The sequence below is a fragment of the Chelonoidis abingdonii genome, chromosome 17, assembly GCF_003597395.2.
Source record: "Chelonoidis abingdonii isolate Lonesome George chromosome 17, CheloAbing_2.0, whole genome shotgun sequence".
Taxonomy (NCBI): Eukaryota; Metazoa; Chordata; order Testudines; family Testudinidae; genus Chelonoidis; species Chelonoidis abingdonii.
This window is the reverse complement of record NC_133785.1, coordinates 40,975,881-41,000,260: the sequence shown is the minus strand read 5'-3', so window position 1 is coordinate 41,000,260 and position 24,380 is coordinate 40,975,881. Positions and strand designations below refer to the sequence as shown.

General features: G+C 46.1%; 1 protein-coding gene across 2 annotated transcripts in view; it reads right to left on the bottom strand.

Moving 5' to 3' along the window:
• The window catches only part of IHO1 (interactor of HORMAD1 1), a 52,668-nt gene that overhangs the window by 4,303 nt on the left and 23,985 nt on the right, over positions 1 to 24,380 (bottom strand). The window contains exons 3-5 of one of the 2 annotated variants that reach the window (XM_032772620.1): positions 10,529 to 10,686; positions 7,867 to 7,915; positions 4,255 to 4,342 (exon numbers count right to left, since the gene is read on the bottom strand). In XM_032772620.1, coding sequence (XP_032628511.1) covers positions 4,255 to 4,342; positions 7,867 to 7,915; positions 10,529 to 10,686 — 295 coding nt within the window. The remainder of the gene's footprint in view (positions 1 to 4,254; positions 4,343 to 7,866; positions 7,916 to 10,528; positions 10,687 to 24,380) is intronic. The other variant, XM_032772621.1, reaches the window with a different exon arrangement.

Genomic DNA, 24,380 nt, shown 5'->3' with positions numbered 1-24,380 from the left:
CAGGAGCTGGTCCTGGGGCCAGTTTTGTTCAACATCTTCATTAATGATCTAGATGATAGGATGGATTGCACCCTCAGCAAGGTCACAGATGAGACTAAGCTGGAGGGAGAGGTAGATATGCTGGAGGGTAGGGACAGGGTCCAGAGTGACCTAGACAAATTGAAGGATTGGGCCAAAAGAAATCTCATGAGGTTCAACAAGGACAAGTGCAGAGTCCTGCATTTAGGATGGAAGAATCCCATGCACTGCTACAGGCTAGGGACTGACTGGCTAAGCAGCAGTTCTACAGAAAAGGATCTGGGAATTACAGTGGATGAGAAGCTGGATGAGAGTCAGCAGTGTGCCCTTGCTGCCAAAAACTCTAATGACATATTGGGCTGTATTCGTAGGGCCATTGCCAGCAGATCAAGGGAAGTGATTATTCCCCTCTACTTGGCACTGGTGAGGCCACAGCTGGAGTACTGTGTCCAATTTTGGGTCTCCCACTACAGAAAGGATGTGGATAAATTAGAGAGAGACACGTGTGTGTGTGTGTGTGTGTGTGTGTGTGTGTGTGTGTGAACAAAAATGACTAGGGGGCTGGAGCACATGTCTTATGAGGAGAGGCTGAGGGAACTGGGGTTATTTAGTCTGCAGAAGAAAAGAGTGAGGGGGGATTTGATAGCAGCCTTCAACTACCTGAAAGGGGGTTCCAAAGAGGACGGAGCTCGGCTGTTCTCAGCGGTGGCAGATGACAGAACAAGGAGTAATGGTCTCAAGTTGCAGTGGGGGAGGTTAAGTAGGATATTAGGAAAAACTTTTTCACTAGGAGGGTGGTGAAGCACTGGAATGGGTTCCCTTGGGAGGTGGTGGTATCTCCTTCCTTAGAGGTTTTTAAGGTCAGGCTTGACAAAGCCCTGGCTGGGATGATTTAGTTGGGGACTGGTCCTGCTTTGAGCAGGGGGTTGGACTAGATCCTCCTGAGGTCTCTTTCAACCCTGATATTCTATGATTAACTTGTAGCCCCTAATGTCTTTAGCCCATAGATCCAAAGGTTTTCTCTCTCGCTTTTCCCAGGGTCATACTGTATTCACAGGCTACTGATGGGCTTTCTTACTTTTTGCCTCTGCTTCTCCCATTGTTCTTGTCTGATCTCAGTCTGTGAGTGTTCTCACACACCCCTGTCCTGTCACAACACCTAGTGGAACCCTCGGCCCATCCAGTGCTAGTTTCTGGGCAGACTCTAGTAGGTGTTTGTTTGAAGTGTGGTCCCTTAACTGTCTCTTACAGCTAACTTAACTGACGAGCTCGTACACACATCAGTTTGAACAATGTTTTAACTCAACCCATAACAAGGCTTCATCCAGTTCATGACAATATATTAAAGAAATTATGGATCTGTAGAGGGTTAGGTCAAGAATTAACAATCAACCAGAGATGGGGCAACTAGTTCCTATGTTAAACTATAAGGAGCTAAGAGGACTGTGCCAGTCTTCACCTTGCTTGTTTGTATGACATGTCCCTTTCCCTGGCTCTTTCTTTTGCTTTTGGGATGGGGACTGCGTTTTTCCTTTGTGTATGGAATGTGCACACCATGTGATGTACACTTTCATAATGTAAATGAATCATTTAAACCTTTCTAAAACCTTAGGTAAAATAGGAGTAGCATATTCTGCTGCTTGACATTACTCTGGGACTACCAGAAAAACAGAAAGCATGGAAATAATTTCTATACAAGAGGTACAGTGAGTGAGGCAAAGGCTCCTACAGAGCATTCCTATGTCATGGGCAGCTGCAGCCACTGAAAACATTACATTTTCAATGTAGTGCAAGCTTTCTGGGCTGATACAATGGGCTGATTCTCATTTATACTAGGGCCCCTTCAGGGCCCCTTAATATTACCGAAGCAATGTAAAAGGATTTTCATGTAAACAAGAATCAAACCCACAGTTTTCCAGCTGTGCAAGCCAATGGACACTTCACTGTGTAAAGAATGAATTAGACTCTCTCTCGTTCACCTTTAGAGGGTCATAATGAAGAAGACAAGAGTGTCTTTCAGAACCCTGTCTTCCTTAATCCACTCTTTGCTACACAGTAAATGAAGCTGGGCTCCTACAAAGCTATGCTACACCCAATGCAAAATCTTTACTTCACTTTTAACTTTCTAGTATGTAGCAAAGCTGCCCTCCCAGGCACACCCAGTGGAACACAGGTCTCTTTGGAACATTGTCAGGTTGTTTGTTACAAACACTGCTAGCATTAAAAACTACTGCATGATCACCAAGTGGGACTTTTCACAGGCTCAGAGCTCAGCCACACTGGACTGAATTTTCTCTGGAACATTCCAAAGCACTCTTCCTTATAATGACCTTCTACTTCCAACCACATCAGGGCTAGGTATATTCAAACAGGGCTGTAAACATTTTTCTTATGATGGGGAAAGTATATTTCCATTTGTCTCATACTCAGAAATGACTACGATTTCCCCCTCAAACTTAAAAAACCCCAAAAACTTCAAGCAGAGACTAGGCCTGGAAATTTTAATTCTGGTAGATGAAAAGTTTGAGAAAGTTGTGAAAACCTGAAAATGGGTGCTCAGAATGTAATGTTCAGGTAACCTTAATTATAAGGGTCATTAGTGCTCCAAGTATTCTAATAACGATCATCATCTACACAGAGCCAAAGATGTGCATAGTGGTTGTCTGTTGAAAAACACAACATTTCAGAACTCTGCTTGACACGCAATAAACAATGTGCATGGATGGCAAATACTGGTAAGGGAAAGTATAGTCATGAGTATAGACCAGTGTTTCCCCAACTTGGAACGCCACTTGTGTAGGGAAAGCCCCTGGCAGGCCAGGCCAGTTTGTTTACCTGCCCCGTCCGCAGATCGGGCCGATCCCAGCTCCCACTGGCCGCGGTTCGCTGCTCCAGGCCAATGGAGGCTGCAGGAAGCGGTGTGGGCCGAGGGACTTACTGCAATGGTGTGCTGGAACTGGTTGTTAAATTTAGAAGCCCTATTAGAACTGGTTGTCCCATGTGGGACAACCGGTTCTAAAAGGGCATTTAAATTTAACAAGCGCTCCCTGCTGCGGCCCCAGCTCACCTCAGCTCTGCCTGCACCTCCTCCCATGAATTCTCTGTCCAGCTTCTCCTCCCCCACTGCTTCCTGAGAATCAGCTGTTTGCACGGGAAGCTTGGGAGGGCTGAGAAGCAAGCAGGCTTCCCGCTCAGGCCCAGGAAGACAGAGCTGAGGTAGGGGTAGAGAGAACGAGGAGGGCCATGCGCCCTGGCTGGTCTCCGGCCGTGGCCCTGCCTGTCCCCGGCTGCCCGGCTCCAGCTGTGTCCCTGTATCCCTGGCTGCCCGGCTCCGGCCACGGCCCTCTGGCTCCGGCCGTGTGACTCCTGCCCCGGCCCCGCATCTCCTGGCTCCGGCCGGGGCCCTCCAACTCCATTCCCCCCGTCCCTGGGCTCCAGCCACGCGACTCCTGTCCCAACCTCATGTCCCTGGGTTCCCAGCTCCAGCTGCAGCCGGACTGTAGTGCCACCAGCCACGTCCAGGTAGCGCGATAAGAGGGCAGGGAGAGGGTGTTGGAGAGAGGGCAGGGCAGTTTGAGGGTTGGAGGGGGGTGGATAGGGGTTGGGGCAGTCAGAGGACAGGGAACAGGGGGATTGAATAGGGGCAAGGATCCTGGTGGGACAGTCAGAAAGGATCAAGGGTTGGATGGGGCGGTGGGAGACAGTCAGGGGCAAGAGTTCCAGGGGCAGTCAGGGGACAGAGAGAAGGAGTGGTTGGATGGGGCAGGGGTCCCAGGGGGCCATCAGGAATGAGAGAAGGGGTTGGATGGGGCAGCAGGGGGCAGTCAGGGTACAGGGAAGGGGGGTGGATGGGGCAGGAGTCCCGGGGGGTGGGCTATGACCCCCTTGTGGAGTAAGGAGGGAATCAGTTGTTACAATTTTGGCAGCTCATCACTGACTTACTGGCTGCCACCTCCAGCAGCTCCCATTGGCCTGCAGTGGCGAACTGCGGCCAGTGGGGGGTGCGATCAGCCGGACCTGAGGACGGGGCAGGTAAACAAACCAGCCTGGCCTGCCAGGGGCTTTCCCTACACAAGCGGTGACCCCAGTCTGAGAAACACTGGTGTAGACAAATCCATGATCTTGTGCGGTGTGAGAGTGCACTACTAGTCTTATCTCCCAGCTTGGAGAAAACACACTAACTTCGGCAGTTTGACAATGTCCTCTGCTATTAACAGAAATATAGCAAGTGCTTACAGGTCTTAGAAATGGCTTCCAAGCCATCCAAAATGGATTTATTTCTTGAATCCAAACTTCCTTCAAACTTGTTCAAGCATATTTGCAACTGCAAAAATCAAGACAATTAAGAAAATTCATGGTCTGTCATCTATTCACTTGCATTACAGTATTTGCAATAAATTGTGAAAACTGAATGGAATGCATCAAAAAGGAGTATTTATTTATAGTTTAAAATGTCATTCAAAAAGGTAATCATTGCATTAAACTAAAAATAAAATTAATGCACTGCAATATTTCTAACCTCTTTATTTTGAACTTTGTAGCTAATTAATTCATTTAATTGTATGATCTATTGTTATGGTTCACTCAAACGTCATTTCGTATGTAATCAATGTGTGATTATTAGATTTAAATGGTAGGATTATAGGAGTATAAGACTGACAAGTATTTAGGAGTGACGAGTGTGTATTAGGTATATAAGTAAAGTACGGCTGTAATGCAAGGCCTACAGGTTAAGTTCTGTAAGATTTCAGTTTAGCCAAACTAGGCCTCAAGCCTAAGGAGACTTGATATGATTGGATGACGTAAGACTGACCCTATGCCAATAAAACTGTAAGATTACTGTAAAAGGTGTGCCAATAGGTAATATTACAGGAAAATAAGCCACAATGTATCTGTTCATCCCGCAAGACACCTGATTGTAACATCACAGAAAATTTTGCTCTGACTGCAGGTTACCATGAGAACATGTTTATGTAAATGTTAATAAGAAAAAGGGGAATTAATAAACAACCTCTGACAAGCGGGGTACCCCAAAATTCATGGGATGTGGAAGTGCAGATATGGAAAAAGAGGGAAGTGGCTCACGAACATGAGTGCCCACCGCAGGGCAAGCTGTGAAAAACAGGACAGACATCCCAAATGGATGATGTGTTCTATAATTAGATTTCACCAAGACAATACAAAATGTGAACTCCTGGATCACTGTACCAGTCTTACCTTGGAGCCACAGACAATCCCCTTAGACTCTCCAGTCTATCTTGCCACCCAAATTGGACTTAGTGATAGTCTCTTATACCAAAAATCATAAATATTCCAGGTTATTCCCAGTCCCAAGAGACCAGTCACTCACTTAGGCCAAGTTGCATTCTAGATCTCACACCACAGACAACACTGCCAGCCAATTCTATAGCAAGCAAACTATAGGTGTATTAGCTAAGAAAAGGAAAGGAGCGCTATTGAGAGGTTAAAGCAGGTAAAATATATGTACAGGTGAGTCACAGTGTACAATTCCAAATGGTGGCAGTGATATAAAACTTACAATTTCCCAAAAGTCTTTTCAGAATACCCAGATTGTCTCTTAGGATCTCTGCTTTGTATCTGGTACCCTTCCCTGTAAGAGCCTAAACAGTCTAGAGATGCAGGATCTTTCCCTGAATCCATAACTTATTGCTTCTTCTCACAGAAAACAAGCTGACAGGGTCACCACCCATGTGGCCTCTTTCTTTGGTTGGTGGAGAGACAGGAGTGCATTTAGAGTCTTTGATCTCTGATACTTATATACGACCACTAGCCTTCAAATGTGCACAAATTAGTGCTAAAGTTCTTCCTTTGCATTACACACAGCTTCTTTCTCATTTGATGGGTTATTTCATTACCAGGGTATATACAATATAAACATTATAACAGGATACATATAAGTTAAATACAATGCACGTAATATCCAATAGTTTTTATGAAGTTTAAACACCAAATACATTCTTATACAATTAACAATCATTTTAATCTATACTGATATACAAGTGAATTGGCCTGGTGCTTTGGCATGAGCTGGCACCTGTTTACGTGAATGTCAATAATATGTATGTAAGCAGAGCCAGGATGAGCTCTACCCTGACATCTGGTGGCGAATTGTGGTGAGTTGTGGAGAAGAACTCCAGGGGCTGGTCTTGTTTGCATAGGCATACCCACCCCGCCTAGCATGAGCCCACAGCTGCCCAAATAGTCACTTTGGCTGCTGTGAGATCCCCAGTTTCTCTGTTATTGGGGCAGGAAGAATAAAGGGTTGTTACCCTGATTATGTAAATCAAAGCCAGTGGAACTGTTTTATGACAAGGGACTCACCATCAACTACATACACTCGCTAGACAAGGGACATGGGTTCCAAAACCCTGTGACTAGAGAGAGAGGCTGGGTACAGGTATTTGTACCTGATGGTGTGGGCCCCTTTTGAGGGCCTAAAACACCAGTTGTGCCTCCTCCCCTCTCCACTGTTGAATACTAGAGCTAATTTTAATTCCATTAAGAGTCTAGTTACAGGCTGCTGTGCTGAATTCAGTTTGGGCTAATGGTGCACCAGCACTGGGGCTCTCCTACTACAAGCAGAAATCACTAAAGAGCTAAAATTACTAAGAGCTGAAATCACTGAGTGCTGTATTAACTAGCTGGGGAGCCTGAAGATATATTGCTAAGCAGCTGGCAAAGTGGAGCGGCTCGTGGTGAAGGCTGCATTAGAACCCCATGGAGAGGTGGGGCAGTTGGCCTTGGACCACATAAAGTGCCCCTTAACACCCTGTGTGCTCCTTCTCCCCCCCGCACCCCCCGCATTTCCACCCAGGTTTGGGGTATGTGTAAAACTCTGCAAACAAACTTTTGAACTCTGAGGCTGCACTGACCAGGGACAGAGACTTTTGGGATGTTGGACTTTTGGGATGATCTTTTGGGTTGTTGGACTTAAGACCCTGACGGGAAAAGGATATTGCCAAACTTACTTGGGGGTGGGTCTTTTGCTCATGGATTGTGTTATAAATCCTGTTTGTGGTGTTTCCCCAACATAATGCTGCATTGTTTCCCCCCTTTATTAAAATGATTTTGCTACACTAAAACTGTGCTTGCAAGAGAAAAAGTATTGCCTCTTAAATGTGCCCGGGGGTGGTATGTAATTGTCCCAGGTCACTGGGTGGAGGCTCGAGCCGGTTTTGCATTGCATTATTAAAATGGAACCCCTAAATACTGAACCCGGCCCTTGTTGCTGCCAACTCAAATGGGCAGAAAGGTTACATGTAAATAGGAAAAAGGGGAACTAAGAGAACGACCTCTGGAAAGTGGGGCATCGCAAAATGTATGGGATGTGGAAGTACACATAGATAAAAAGTGGTTGGAACCCCCATGCATATGCACAAGGTGTTAGGCATAGTCAGAACAACAAGCAGTTTCCTGGTAGGGAGAGGGTGGGAAGACTCCAAGAGAAGACCTCAGCAGGAACTACCCTTGTATCATGATCACCCGTTGAGAGATCCACCAGACTCTGTAATAGCTCTGGGGATGTGAGTATGAATATGGCATTAGCTATTGCTGGGCTCTCTCAGGTTGCGTAGATCGGTATGTGCATGTAACTTATTATACAAACAAGATTTTTTACTTGTAATTGTGTTTGTGGTCACTGTATTCATTCTTTGTGTGCTCTTAAGAGTCTCCCAATCTAAGAGAATTGTAAAGGGTAACTCACCTTATTGATCTGAAAACTGTAGTGTCACAGGAGCTGAGCTCATGCTCTACGGACACAGTTTAATGCAGAACCACAATTCAATTTTAGATAAAGGCTACAACTTGGCATTTGGATTTACTTACCCCCTGAATGCTTTCTTTGACACTGGAAATAAAGGTGCTTAAAACTTCACTAAAATGGAAGCACAGAGACCATAAAATAGGTATGCAAACAATACTGAAACAATCAGAAATGAGAAAGCTTAGGGGGATCATGAGGCATGAAACAATGCAAGACATAATGCAGAATAAGAGACTTTGTCCTTCACCCCTTAAAATCACCTTACTTTCATTAGAAAAACCTCAGTGGCCTTACCTCTGACAAAGATTTTTTAAAAATCCTCCCACTCTTGCTTTAGCACTGGTACAACTCCAGAGATGCTAGCAATGGTGGGAAGTGTAGACTGGTTATTAGCATTTTTACCAACATGCTGTCAGCTCAGAATAGGACTACACAAGATGATGTGAAATGCCTGCAGATGGTCTACACTAGAGCAGCAACAGTGCTGAAGCAATTGTAGGAAAATTTCAGAAAATCTTCAGTGTAGACAAGGCCAGTGTCAGGAAGAACTGTAACAGAGGGTGACAAAGGCCTTTCATCTGAATGACTGAATGTGTTTTCTGTAAAGTAATCTACCTCTTTGATGTGTGCTAGCCAATCAGAATTCATATGCTTTTCATGATTAACCTATCAAGGGCAAAATGCAAAGACTGTTGCTAAGCAAACAGCTGCCTTGTCTCCCTTTCTGAGGTTTCAGATCACTTTGGATTGGTCATCTATGGACTCAAACTGCAGCATCCAAAAGGGCAGGGGAGGCAGAATCTAATAACCTATGGCTAGGTAGGTGCACTGAAATAGTTCTATTGTTAGGGAAAAGAGGAGGGTCCTTGCAATAGTCAAACTGGTGGGGATACAACTTGATACATTATCATATTTAACTTTACAATGGTGATGATTATTACTATAAAAATTGTCTAATTCTTGGAATGAGCTTTCCCCTTGCAATATATACACAACTCTACATCACTTGCTGAAGTTCCACTGGGGATATTACGCCTCCCCCTCTCTCTCCCTGCACTTAGAGGTTCAGCAAGGAGCTCACTCAGGTTCTAGGTTGATAGGTCAGTGCTATGTTAAAACCTAAAATAGATTAGGTAGAATCTTTATAGGCCTTCCTTTTGTTTGCCTAGTTATTTCTCTTCCTAACAAAAGGGATCTAGAAATGTGATGAAAACATTGTTCCAAAATTGGTTCCTTTTGATAGCAAACTTCTCCTACTCCAGTGAGAGGCAGAAGATCTGATCGCATACAATACACTCCAGGATAGTTACACTGATTGAAGGAAGGCTGGACTTCAGGACACATTTTAGTACCACGGGCATCCTAGAATGACTTGAAAACCATGAATTGACAATGTTACTGTGCCCTTGATTTTGCCAAGTTCCTGAGTTTAAATAAGGCTGCAAGTCCATTGTGGAATCACTTCACTTTACAAATTACAACACTTCTTTAAAAACACTTGGACAGATACTGTACTTACCAGAACATATTCTCTCCTCTGAGAGGGACAATTATACTTACCTGTAATTCAACTCACTGGATGACTATAGCCGAGAAGGAACTGACTAGAAGGTTCTGGCGGGTGAGGTAGTGGCAGCAAGTATTGTGCAACTGGGCAATAAAGGGAAGGCTCAGGCATTATCCACTGTCTCAGAGGATCAAAAAACTTTGAGCCAGGGGTGGCTTGTGCTGCGCGCTGTGACACAAGAGTAATAATGCTGTGCAGATGGCATCTTTTAAAAAATATTTTCTTTGGAACTTATGGAAAACCAAAACTGATTCACAGAATGAACAAAACAGAATTCAGAACTTTGCGTAAACATTTAAAATTCAATATTTGCACATCCCTTTATTCACACATATACAATCCTTACTCTCACTTAATAGGAACTAGAATTTCAAATTTTGTATTATCAGAGACCTTTAAAAATATCTCAGGAGAAAGTCAGTGACATACAAATCTGGTTTGATTAAAGGCTTTCCTCAAAACGTAGTTCACCTACGACTCATTTTTCATATTTTCTCTCTTTTTTTTTTAATGAAATACACAGAGCTAGGAATTATTTCTCAGCCTTTGGAGAACTTGTCACTCTTTGTACTGGAGACTGAAGCCCTTACTTTGCTCAACAAAACCTGATGGGATTAGCATGTACCTGAGCATCTTTAGTATATGATAAAGAGCTTATTAGGAAATGAAGGTGATCTCAGCAGAAAATACAGCGCTAATCATCTTGCATACAAAATAAAAATGGTATAGGTGTAAAATTTTTAAACATGTAATTATAATCCTATTCAGTTCCACACAAATGTCCCTAGCAATCTCCTTCTTTATTCTATATGTAAATACTGATGCATTGAGCCATTTGATCACTCACAACACAGCCCTTTGAATGTAGAGAAATATGGATTTTATGAGGAATCTGCATGGAACAAAATCTGCTGAAAGATGAAGGTAAATTCAGGTAAAATCTTTACACTTCCTTATGGTTTAGTGATAGAAGTGTTATATAAATCTACATTGTAAGTATAACACTCTCCAGCCTGTGATATCTTCCAGAGAACATCTACAAACATAAATGACACCTTTCCTGCAGGAATGTGCAGCTTGGTCATATTACCGGTTGTTTTTGCTATGAGAATGCCAGCTGCCTTCATAATCACAGTTTGTAATGGATTCTTGCATACCTGTCATGTTTGTCCTTTATTTTTTTCTTATTCACTTCAAACTGCTCCAAGACATTCTTGAGCTTTCCAACACCAAAATTAAATGAACTCTTTTCCTTTTCATCGCCACCAAACAACTGAGGTTTTGTCTGGTACTTCGTAAAAATACTCAGCTCGCTCTGTTGTGTGAAAAAGGAAAAAATGACAATATTTAAGGAACAAAAATATTCATAACATTCATTAGGAAAAACATACATGCACCAAGTTCTCTGCAGACCATGGGGCACCAGAGTGACTGGGTGTGGCAAGCTGGATTGGACAGACAGATTAAGAATCTAATGAGATTCTTGGTTCACATGCAGTAGCTACATCAACTTCCTGCAGAAGGGAATGAAGGCTGGCTGTATTCCCATCAGACAAAAGCAGGTGAAACTTTACTTAGATTGTACTTTATAAAAAGAAGCTTCCCTTATTTTGCTCTGTGCAGTGCGCTGTACTGATTGCTGTTGCCAAACACACCAGATATGTCCAAGGAAAAAACATATGCTGCACTGCCCGACAGTCCAGGCTTGAAATGATGAAAGAACAGCAAGTTCAGGGGAGGAAAAGCAGTGAAAGAATTCAAGTTCCCACCGTGAGATATGCTGTAAATTATTTAACTTAAATAGCTGATGCTGAGCTTCCTACTAAATGACAAGATTTTGCTGGCATGTAAACATCACCACAATATTCTAGGATTATACACTGGAAGCCAGTTTTTAATATGCTTCAATATGGGTTTGAGGGCAAGATTTTTAATGTTTAATATTTAAGCAGCAAAAACCTCCTTCTCATCCTACAAACTTTCCAAACACTATGCTGAGCAAAATGGAATCAACTTTCCCTTAAATTTTTGCCATGATATAATTCCCCAATCTGAACCTTAGAGTCCAAAAGATGGGGTACCAGCATGAATTCCTCTAAGCTTAATTACCAGCTTAGATCTGATAAGCTGCCACCACCCAAAAATATAGTGTTTTGGGGCACTCTGGTCCCCCCAAAAACCTTCCCTGGGGACCCCAAGACCCAAATTCCTTGAGTCTCACAACAAAGGGGAATAAACCATTTCCTTTCCCCCTCCTTCCTTCCTCCCAGATCTTTCTCGCCCTGGGTACACTAGGAGATCACCGTGATTCAAACTCCTTGAATCACAACACAGAGAAATCAGGGTTTTTCTCCCCCTTCTCCCCCCCTCCCAGGCTTTTCCTCCCTGGGTTATTCTGGAGAGATAGACAGATTCAAGCTCCGTGAATCTAAAACACAGGTGCAATTCACCTTTCCTCCCCCACTCCTCCTTCCCTTCTCCCACCACTTCCCTGGTGAGTACAGACTCAATTCCTTTGAGCCTTTACAAGGGGAAAAAATTAATCAGGTCTTAAAGAGAAAAAAACATTTAATAAAAGAAAGCAAGAGCAAAGATAATCACTGTAAATTCAAGAGGGAACATTACAGGGTCTTTCAGCTTATAGACACTAGAGAGAAGTTTCCCCCCAGCACAAATACCAATCAAAATCCGTCCAGCAAAATACACATTTGCAAATACAGAAAACAATCAAAAGACTATAATCGCCTTTTCTACTTAATACTCACTATTCTGAATATATAAGAGACTGTAGCAGAGAGATTGGCAAGAAACTTGGTTGCAAGTCTGGTCCCTTTCAGGACCCAGAGAGAACAACGCAACCCCCCAAAAAACCACAAACAAAGGCTTCCCTCCACCGAGATTTGAAAGCATCTTGTCTCCTGATTGGTCCTCCGGTCAGGTGTTGCAGGTCACTGTTTGTTAACCCTTTACAGGTGAAAGAGACATTAACCCTTAGCTATCTGTTTATGACAATTTTAATTTAATCTGAATGCAAATCACACCAAATTGCCCTCTTTCATCTTGAAGAGAGAATTTCCTTTTCCATGTTGGATGAAAAGCTACTGCAGTCAATGGAGGGAGACTTTAGCAAACTGCAGAGGGGTCAGAAAGAGGCCAGAACTGAATTATTGCCTTAGACCACAAACTGGCACAATGACTCTTCACTTATCTTTAATGACAAGTGTCTTTATTTTGATCCTCAAGTATGTACGAACAGTATAAGTGTATTTGAGTATGAATAATATGATTGCACATGATACTCTGTTATAAAAGCATGTGAGAAATACCTAGAACATACAGGGTCGCTCTCTCTGAAAATCAATGACATGTCTGCTATAATATAATGAACAGCAATGGAGTAAATAAATGTTCAGTCTGTGGAAGTAAATCAGAACAACACTGGACATTTAATTTGTCATGAATCCATCTCTTTTCCATGAAGCCTAATGAACAGAAACACATCTTTGTCCACAGAAGGAATAACTGATATTTTAGCTTAAATGTCTGGTCTAAATGCATTCATGCTTGGAATAATTTTACATTATTTTAGTAATTGAAACGAAAAGATCAAATAAAATACCTACCCCATTAACAGAGAATCTAACATAAATTACATGTTCTCAGCTGATCAGTCATATGCTTTTGTGACAGTGTGTATAAACCCCTCACTGGACACAGGGGCGGCTCTATGTTTTTTGCCGCCCCAAGCACAGCAGTCACGTAGATTCGGCGGCGTTTCTGAGAGTGATCTGCCGGTCCCGTGCCTTCTGCGTATCCGCCGCCGAAGCCACGGGACTGGCGAACCTCCCACAGGCGTGCCACTGAAAGCTGCCTAACTGCTGCCCTCACAGTGACTGCCAGGCTGCCCACCGCGGCTTGCCGCGCCAGGCACACGCTTGCTGTGCTGGTGCCTGGAGCTGCCCCTAACTGGACAAGAGGGGGTTAAGGATCAACTCTGGCCTCAGGAAGCCTCGCCCCGCTGCTTGTGCTGAGCATGCTCAGGTTGGAAGCAGGCTTAAAAGGCAACCAGACAGGGCTGGCAGTCAAGGGAGAAGAATGTCCTCTGGGAGCTCCAGTGGAGATGTGGCTAGATCCCACGCCAAGCCAGGGAACAGGGAAGCTACGGCATCAGAGATTGGGACCAGGTAGGGTGAGCAGATGAGAGAGAGAAAATATCGGGACACATGGGGTGGGAGGTGGGGTCCGCCGGGAGAGAAGAAGAAGAAGGAAAATAAAAAAGCCGAGTGCTGCTGGCGGACCAGCGAGGGGAAAAAAAAAAAAAGCCGAGCGCTGCCAGTGGAGCAGTGATAGATAGATATAGATAGATAGATAGATAGATAGATAAAAAAGGCAAATGCTGCCAGCAGAACGAAATATCGGCACAAATTGCGTCCTGACCAAAGATCAGTCGGGATGCGGAACAAACACCTAAATATTGCGACGGTCCCAATTTTATCAGGACGTCTGGTCACCCTAGGAGCAGGGCAGGAAGCCCGGAAGGAAGTGCTCCCTAGGGATGGACGGTGGCTGGCTGGGATGCAGAGGAAGGTAGAAAGTGACCCAGCGAAGTAGACTTGAGGCTGACACAAGGCACCTCGGGGTGAGCGAAGATGAACCAGTTTGCCAGGGCCCTGGGTCAGAACCCAGTGGAGTGGGAGGGTCCTAGTTTCGCTACCCCACCAAGAACTGCACCTATTTGGTGAAGCTGCTGCCCATGACCTGGACCCACCAGGCAAGGTTGCCACTGGGAACTATACTCGTTAGGTGGAGCTGCCCCAGAGAGCAGCACCCACAAGGAAAAATTGTCGCCAGAGGCGAACGATTGGGCGTAAATACAACCTTGGGCTCCAACCGCTAGGCAGAAGATGCTGCCTGCTGTCCACAGCTTCTTCCAGCTAGTAATAAAAAAAAAATCTTCCTACAACAAAAGCATTTCTGTTCCACCAGCAACTAACATTTTCTTGTGTGCTGTATATCTTATTACTTTATTACACATCTAACTCGATATAACGCTGTCCTCAGGAGCCAAAAAATCTTACTGCGTTATAGGTGAAACTGTGTTATATCGAACTTGCTTTGATCCACTAGAGTGCGCAACCCCATGCCACAAGGGCACTGCTTTACCGTGTTATAGCCGAATTTATGTTATATTGACCTTGAGGTGTATTTGTGTTGTGGTAGTGCCTGATCAAGCTTGGAGCCCCACTGTGCTAGACACAATGGTTACTTACCTTTTGTAATTGTTGTTCTTCAAGATGTGTTGCACATGTTCATTCCACACTTGGTGTGTGCATGGCACAGTCACCAGAAAATTTTCCCTCAGAGGTACCTGTCAGGAGAGCTTGAGAACCCTCTGCTGCTGGCCACACCAGTATAAATGGCTCACCTCCCTTAACTCCCAGCCTTGCACCCCAGAACTATCCCATCTTACACTGCTCAAGGCTCCCTTGGGCAGTGCAAGTTCATTAAGTAGTTCGCCACTCAATGTGGAACGGACATATACTAGCCTTTATAATCTGAGCTGAGATTTCCCAAGCACTTCAACCAAAACCACACTATTTTAGGTAAAATATAAAATAGATTTATTAACTACAAAAAGATGGATTTTAAGTGATTATAAGTAGCAGGCATAGAAATTAGAGTTGGTTACTTAAGAAACAAAAATAAATGTGCAGTCTAAATTCTCACTTAGACTAAACAAGATTTGAATCAAGTAGCGTCTCAACCTAACGAATGGTACAAGCAGCTTAGAGTTCCTCTATACCAGCGGTCGGCAACCTATGGCACGCGTGCCAAAGATGGCACGTGAGCCGCTTTTTAATGGCACGCAACTGCCTGCTGGGACTTCGCATGCCATTAGAAATCCTGCCGACGCGGCAAGCTGCAGGGTCCGCGGTCTCGGGCCGGAGAGTCCGGCTGAGTGCAGCAAGCCACCGGCCCCTCCTCCGCCTTCCCCTGGAGCCCTGCCGCCGCGCACGCAGTGCTCTGGGGGCTGGGGCTGCGCACTCCCGTGGGGCAGAGTTTGTGTCCATGGGGAGGGAGATGCTCCCTGCTTATCCAGAGCCCTGCTGCCACACGTGCTGCCCGCACGTGGAGGCAGGGCTCCGGATGAGTGGGGAGTCTCATGGTAAGGGGTCCGGGCCCAGGGGTTGGGTAAGCGGTGGGGGAGTCAAGGGACAGGCAGTAGGGTGGGTTGGGTGGGTGGGATCCCGGGGGGGGCGCCTGAGAATTTCTGGATGGGGACAGTCAGGGGATCAGGGGGTGTGGATGGGGGCATGGAGTCCGGGTTCTGTTAGGGGAGGTGGGGGTGGAATATAGGTCAGGGCATTCAGGACCAGGGGAGCAGGAGGGCGGGGGGCAGTTAGGTTGGGGGGAGGCTCTGGAGGGTGCGGTCAGGAACAAGGAGCTGCGGAGGTTGGATGAGTCAGTGAGTTGGAGGGCTGTCACCAGCAGGTATGGAGAGGGGTTGGGCAAGAGCAGGAGTGGGGTCGGGTTGTAATAGTCCAGAGTTCTGGGGGTTACAGTCAGGTGATGGAGCGTTGGATGGGACATGAGAGTCCCAGCGGTTCTGTCTGTTGTGGGTAGGGTTGGGGCAGTCAGGGGAACGGTTGGGAAGTAGGGTCCTAGGATTAATTCAAGGGACAAGGGGCAGAGAGGGCTTAGATGGGGGTGGGTCCCAGGTAGGGTGTAGTGGGACAAGGACGTGGGGGGGGGTGGGGGTTCTGGGGGGGCAGTCACCGAACAACTACCATTCTGCTCTGAGCCCTGACTAGCCACCCGCCAGCACACACCCCAGTCCTCTGCCCCTGAGCCTACACCCTCCCACACAACTCCAGGCCCTGCCCTGAAACCTTTGGTCCAACCAGACCTCTATTGACTCCTTCCCCCCCCCCATGACCCCAGCCCTGGACTCTGGAACCCCAACACATACCCAGCCCCTTACCTGATCCTGCATCCCACCATCAATCCACAGCCTCCCACATCTATCACCCCGCACTCCCCACCCCCACCCTGAGGCAACCAAACTGGAGTTCCTGCAACCTCTTACTCATCATTTCCCCTACCTGTACACCTCACATCAATGGGAGCTGCGCAGGGTAAGTCGCCCACACCAACCTCCTGCCTCACGCAACCCTAAGCCACCTCCGATCATTTTAGCTCCTGACCAGCCTTCCACCTCCAGTCCTGTGCTTGGTCCCATCACCACTCAGCTCAGTGCGTAGAGAAGAAAGAGAAGGGCCGAACAGAGAAAAGTAAGTAACACACTGTATGTGGCTAGGCTGGTACCAGACCGACAGCCGGGTAGTTGGTCTGGCAGCGGGATCCGGCTAGCAGAGCCAGCGGATGGAACCCCTGAGGGGCAGTGGGCTGACCACTCTCCCGTATCAAGTTTTCTTCCAGACATTCTTCCAGGTGTTGAGATGGGGCGAGGGAGGAAGAGGACAGATGATATATCACTACCATTTTATACTTCTTCTGGCTGCTACAAAATCCTTGCTTGACATGGTGTTTTCCACCTCCATGGTGTGTGACGCCTTGGGAATAGTGGATTTTTTTTTTTTCATGGGCAATCAATCTACTGTATAGCTGGTGATGGCTAATCCTTGTTGGCAACTGAAAGTCTGCTGTGGGCGTTCCCAACCTCAAACATATTTCAGTAACATTATAGCAATACTCATAACTTCACAAACATTAGTAGTTCAAGCAATCCAAAACAGGAATTAATATGAAGCAGATCAAGACTTTTAAATTGATACTCACAAGGTATATATTGTACAAACATATAATCTTTTTGATAGTGGAGAACATGAGGGCTCCAGGTTGTACTTTGAAGTACAGAGTGTCACACATCTCATTAGAAAAAACAAAACAGTTATCCACACAAGGGTGGAGCTGATATTGTTGCCAGAGTGAACCTTGCTGGATGAACTGCTAACTCTTGTTGTTTCAGGTACAACAGATAATTTAATATCATTGGATGGACAACTGCGTCAGCGAGACTCCAGTTCAACAGCCAAGATAGAGAACCACCTCCATTTTTGACAGGTAGCCACGCCTGGTGGAGAGCTTTTCTGCTAGTTAGTAAGACTGGCAACTTGCTCAGCAAGCCTTCTCCTGGATTAGCCATGGAGTTTGCCAGGTTATAATGAAAAGGAATTGCAGTTCAGGTGAGAAAGCAGACCATGGTTTTTGGACAAATCAATCTAGGTGCAAAAGGAGTGAAACTGGAGTTGCCACTGAGGATCCAGAAAAGTGGAGAACTAGGGCTTGCAGGGCCACATTATGCTTAATAAAAGCAGCCGAGAATCCTGTGGCACCTATAGACTAACAGAGTTTTGGAGCGTGAGCTTTCGTGGGTGAATACCCACTTTGTCAGACGCAGGTAGTGGAAATTTCCAGGGGTAGGATATATATGCTAGCAAGCAAGCTAGAGATAACGAGGTTAGTTCAATCAGGGAGGATGGGGCCTGTTCTAGCATAGAGGTGTGGAAACCAAGGGAGGAGAAACTGGTTCTGTATTGGCAAGCCATTCACAGTCTTGTTTAGTCCAGAGCTGATGTGTCAAATTTGCAGATGAACTAGAGCTCAGCAGTTTCTCTTTGAAGTCTGGTCCTGAAGTTTTTTTGCTGCAGGATGGCCACCTTAAGGTCTGCTATAGGTGGCCAGGGAGGTTGAAGTGCTCTCCTACAGGTTTTGTTATATTGCCATTCCTGATATCTGATTTATATCTTCCAGTTTGGCAGATATCAGATATCAGCTGATATCTGAATCTGCACAACTGGATATATCAGATATCAGGAATGGCAATATACAAAAACTGTAGGAGAGCACTTCAACCTCCTGGCCACCTATAGCAGACCTTAAGGTCGCATCCTGCAGCAAAAAACTTCAGGACCAGACTTCAAAGAGAAACTGCTGAGCTTCAGTTCATCTGCAAATTTGACACCATCAGCTCGGACTAAACAAAGACTGTGAATGGCTTGCCATTACGAACCAGTTTCTCCTCCTTGGTTTTCACACTCTACATCACCTCTACTGCTAGAACAGGGCCCCATCCTCCCTGATTGAACTAACCTCGTTATCTCTAGCTTGCTTGCTAGCATATATATACCTACCCCTGGAAATTTCCACTACCTGCGTCTGACAAAGTGGGTATTCACCCACGAAAGCTCACGCTCCAAAACGTCTGTTAGTCTATAAGGTGCCACAGGATTCTCCGCTGCTTTTACAGATCCAGACTAACACGGCTACCCCTCTGATACTTGACATTTATGCTAATAATATAACATGAGCATTATCCCACTTGATCTTTTGTAGCACTCTGTTTAGGAGTGGGATTGGAGTAGGGTAGCAGGAAGGCGTCTGTGGTAGAGCCTGGACTGTGGCCTTGCATGGCTGATGGCATTTTCTGTTGGACTTATTTGGAAATAGGTCTATCTGGGGAGTCCCCCGCTGCTGGAAAATACATCTGGCTACATCTGGGCAGAGAGACCACTCGTGGTGACTTGAAAATGATCTGCTAGCTTGTTCTGTACCCTTGGAAGGTAAGAGGCCTCAAGGCTGATCAAATGGACTATGCAAAATTCCCACAGGTGAATTGCTTCCTGACAATGGCGGGATGAATGAGCTCCTTCCTGCCTGCTGAAGTAAAATATTGCTGCAGAGTTGTCTATAAGAACAAGCAGGTTTCTCCCTCTGATATAAGGTAGGAAAGCCTGATAGGCCATATGAATCGCTCTGAGCATTCAGATGTTGAAATGAAGAGGGAGATCCCTCAAGGACCACAGGCCCTGAGTTCGGATGGGCCCCCAGTGAGCTCCTGACCCTAGAAATGATGTATCTGAGACCAGTGTCATTGAAGGCTGAGGGTGAAGGAAGGGAATGCCCGCACAGAACAGTGAGAGATCAATCACCAACTCAATGAAATTAGAACCTGCAAAAAGCTACCGTGACCAGTGTCGAGATGATGGTGATGTGGCAAGTAAACTGAGGCCAGCCATGTCTGGAGGGGCCTGAGTTGCAGCCTTGTGTTTTGTACTACATAAACATAAACAAGGCCATGTGCCCCAGGAGCTTCAGACAGCTTTGACCTGTTGTGATAGACATCAAGATTCATCCTATCACGAGAGATTGAACAGATGGGAATCTTGACTCTGGAAGGAACACAGTCCCTATAAACTCTATCCTCTGTACAGGGTAAAGTGTAGACTTGTCTGTGCTGATCAGCAGGCCTGGGTCTTTGAAGGTTGACTGGATGAGTCGAATGCTGGATATAACCTGAGCTTTGGACCAGCCCTTGACTAGCCAGTTGTGCAGGTAAGGGTTGACCTTATCAGGAATGCTGCTACCATAGCCACACATTTTGTGAACCCCTGGGGAACTGCAGACTTGCCGAACTGGTAATGTGAGTGCTTCATATGAACCTTAGAAACTTTCTGTGTCCATAAATAGGCATCTCTTAAATCAAGGGCAGTGTACCAGTCTCCAGAATCCAGTGAGGGATTGATGGATGCCAGGATGACCATGCAAAACTATCTTTTTGAGATAATTGTTGAGCTAACGCAAGTCGAAAACAAGTCTGAGACTGCCCTTTGTTTTGGGGATTAGGAAATAACAGGAGTAGAAGCCCTTGCTTCTTAAACACTGTAGAACCTCCTCTAGGGCTCCCATGAGAAGAAGAGATTGGACATCCTGAATCAGAAGCTCCTCATGAAGAGGGACAGGGAGGGATGATGTGAAGGAGGGGCAGAAATAAACTGGAGCATGTATCCTACTTCCACTCAACGGTCCCTGGCGGTAGAGACCAAGCACTGAGGAAATGGGTACAGTAGTTTGCAAACAGAGGACAAATGGGGTCTGGCATCCTGGAAACTAGTACAGGATCCTTGGTCATCCCATCAGGATGCCTGCTTAACACCCCCTGGATGTCGGGGGCGGGGCAGGCTTTGATGTAGGGGCAGAAGGAGGAAGTGCTCTATGCTTATAACCCCTACTCTGCTTTCTCTGCAAGTCCTGGAAGATAGCTGGGCAGGAATACCAGAAGGGTTGTTGAGAGCTGAATGCTTCCTGGAAGGGGCTGGGGTGTACAACCCAAGGAACCTTAGGATTGCCCTTGAGTCCTATAACCCGTGGAGTTTAGCATCAGTCTGCTCCAAAAAGAGTGTGAATCCCTCATACAGCAGGTCCTGCACAGTTTGTTGGACCTCCTGTGGGGGCCCAGAGGACTGCAATGAGGAGCTCCTACACATGGCCACTGCCGAAACAATGGACCTGGCAGATGAGTCAGCTGCATCTAGAGCAGTTTGCAGCAATGCCCTTGCCACCGATTTCCCCTCATCCACAACTGAGGAGAACTCCTGTCTAGCATCTTCTGGCAGCAGGTCTTTAAATTTTAGCATGGAATTCCATACTTTAAAGTCAAACCTGCCCAAAAGTTCATGCTGGGTGGCAATCTGGAGTTGCAAACCACACCCCCCTCCCTCAGTGGAATAAACTTTTCTACCAAAGAGATCCGGAGTTTTTTGTTGTTGTTATTTTGATTTTGTGGTTGCACTCTGACTATCTCGCTGTAATTGGTGGCAGATGCTACCAGACACTGAAGGGTGGTGAGGATGGGTGAAAGGAATTCATAACTCTGGGAGGGCACACAAAATTTGCACTCAGCCTTTTAGAAGTGGGGGCAAGTGATGCAGGGATGTGCCACAGTGCCTTAATGAGTTCCATAATGGCCTCATTGACAGGTGTAGTCAATCTAGAAGGACCTGCTGTGGCCAAAATGTCAATCAGGTAGCATGAGGATTGTTTTACTTCCTCTACCTGTATGTCCAGTCTTAAGACAACCCTCTTTAACAATTCTTAGGCCATGCCTACACTACGGGATAATATCGAATTAGCTAAAATCGGTTTTATAAAACTGATATTATAAATTCGATTTCATGCGGCCACACTAGGCACAGTAATTCGGCATCGTGCGTCCATGGTCCGAGGCTAACGTCGATTTCTGAAGCGTTGCATTGTGGGTAGCTCTTCCGTAGCTATCCCATAGTTCCCGCAGTCTCCCCCGCCCCTTGGAATTCTGGGTTGAATCATTATTGTCACGGGTGGTTCTGGGTAAATGTCGTCAGTCATTCCTTCCTCGGGAAAACATCAGCTGACAATCCTTTTGCGCCGTTTTTCCCTGGATTGCCCTGGCAGACGCCATAGCACAGCAACCATGGAGCCCGTTCAGCTTTTTTTTTTTTCCGGCACCGTATGTGTACTGGATGCCGCGGACAGAGAGGCGATACTCCAGCGCTACACAGCAGCATTCACTTGCTTTTGCATGATAGCAGAGATGGTTACCAGGCGTTCTGTACTGTCTACTGCCGGAGTAAACTGGCAATGAAATGACGGTTATCTCTCCCCCTCTGTACTGTCTACTGCTATCATGAGTGCCCCTGGCTGAAATCGGCTGGCAGCACAACGCAAAAGCAAAATTGGGATTGACTCGGGGAGTCAATCCCTCCCTTATGGTTTCTAAAAATAGAGTCAGTCCTGCCTAGAATAAGGGGCAAGTGTATTAGAGGACCAGTGTATCAGAGAGCACAGCTGATCCGTGTCAGTATTCACAGGGGGTGCCCGTGCAACAACCCCACCCGTTGCTTCCCTTCTCCCCCAACCTTCCTGGGCTACCGTAGCAGTGTCCTGCCCATTTGTGTCATGAAGTAATAAAGAATGCAGGAATAAGAAACACTGATTAGTGACATAAAATGAGGGGGAGGCAGCCTCCCGGCACGATGATAGTCCAGGCAGGACATTAAGTGGTTGTGGGGGAGAGGAGCACAGCATGCTGCTGCTATGACAGTCCAGGCAGTACAGAATCTTTTCTTTACACAGGAAAAGGAGGGGGCTGATTGAAGCTCAGCCCCCAGTTGCTATGAGGAAGACAGTTACCAGTCATTCTGTACCATCTACTGGGAATAACTGGGAGTCATTTCCATTTTTACCCTGGCGCCCCGGCCAGCCTCACCTAAGGCCAGCCAGGAGCACTCACAGGCTGATGGCGACAATGGCTATCAGTCATATTGTACCATCTACCACCAGGGAGGGGAGAGGAGTGGATACTGCTCTTCACTGCTGCAGCATCGCGTCTACCAGCAGCATTCAGTACACATAGGGTGACATTGAAAGAAGTCAAGAAATGATTTCGTTCCCTTTTCTTTCACATGGTGGGCAGGAGGGCAGGGAGAAAGAAACTGAGGAGCTATTCCCTGAACCATGCCAGACACTGTGTTTTGAACCTACAGACATTGGGAGCTCAGCCAAGAATGCAAATATTTTTCAGAGACTGCTGTGGACTGTGGGATAGCTGGAAGTCCTCAGTACCCCCTCCATCCATGAGCATCCATTTGAGTCTCTGGCTTCCCGTTACGCTTGTCACGCAGCGCTGTGTATCCTGGAGATTTTTTTTCAAACGCTTTGGCATTTCGTGTTCTGTAACAGAGCTCTGATAGAACAGATTTCTCTCCCCATACAGCGATCAGATCCAGTATCTCCCATATGGTCCATGCTGGAGCTCTTTTTGGATTTGAGACTGCATCGCCACCCGTGCTGATCAGAGCTCCACGCTGGGGGCAAACAGGAAATGTAATTCAAAAGTTCGTGGGGCTTTTCCTGTTTACCTGCCCGCTGCATCCGAGTTCAGATTGCTGTCCAGAGCGGTCAGTGGTGCACTGTGGGATACCGCCCGGAGGCCAATAACATTGATTTCCGTCCACACTAACCGTAATCCGATATGTTAATATCGAATTTAGCGCTACTCCTCTCGTCGGGGAGGAGTACAGAAATTGATTTAAAGAGCCCTTTATATCGCTATAAAGGGCGTTGTAGTGTGGACGGGTACAGCGTTAAATCGATTTAAAGTTCTTTAAATCGATTTAAACGCGTAGTGTAGACCTGTGCTTTATAGTCATCTGAGGGAGACAAAATGCCGTCTGCTGAGACTGCCTCACCAGGGGACAAGGAAGAGGAGGCCAGCACTGGCTGGGGTTGCTCTTTCTCCATTTCTTGACCTGCAGGATCTTGCTGATTTAGCTTTTAATGTCTGGTACTGGAGTTGGGAATGGGTGCTGCCTGGTGGGTAGGTGCAACATTTCTCTCTGAGGCCACCAAGTAGGAATGCCTGGAATATGATATGGAAACTGAGGGAAAGCCGCACAGATTCCAAAAAGGCTATTGGACAGGCATAGGCCCCTAGTGACCTCCTGGCCAAGTACTTGATGGTACTCCTGGGGAGGGATCTGAGATAGGGTAGTAGTGCCTTGAGGAGGGATAGTGAGAGTGGCTCTGATGATGGGAGGCATAGGATCCAATCTCTGACTTGGAGGAAGATTACTCTCCTTCTGCTCACCACAAAGGTGCTCTTCCAAATAGTGCCAGTGACTAGTGCCAAGGTGGAGAAGCATGCAGAGTAGTGAGCTTGGCAGGCTTCCCCTTTAACGGTATTGAAGGGCAAGCTGTCAGAGGTACATGGGCTGGCACAGCTAGTTCCCACATCTGGCAGCACTTATAGTGCTGAATCTTGAACTGCCAGTGATACCGGCACCCACAGGGCTAGAAGATCTCAGGCGCTGCAAATGCCTCCAGTGTGGTCAATAATGATCTGGAAAAATGGGTAAACAGTGAGGTGGCAAAATTTGCAAATGATACAGTATCTCCGTACAGAAGATAGAGTTTATAGGATGATACAAAACTTCTCAAGATAGTTAGGTCCAAAGTAGATTGCGAAGAGCTACAAAAGGATCTGTCAAAACTGGGTGACTGGGTAACAAAATGGCAGGTGAGTTTATAGGGGCTGTGTTCCTTTCAGAGTCAAGATTCCAATCTATTCAATCTCTCGTGACAGAGATCAAGACTGATCCTATCACAACACTATCACAATGTTGATAAATGCAAAGTAATGCACATTGGAAAACATAATCCCAACTATAC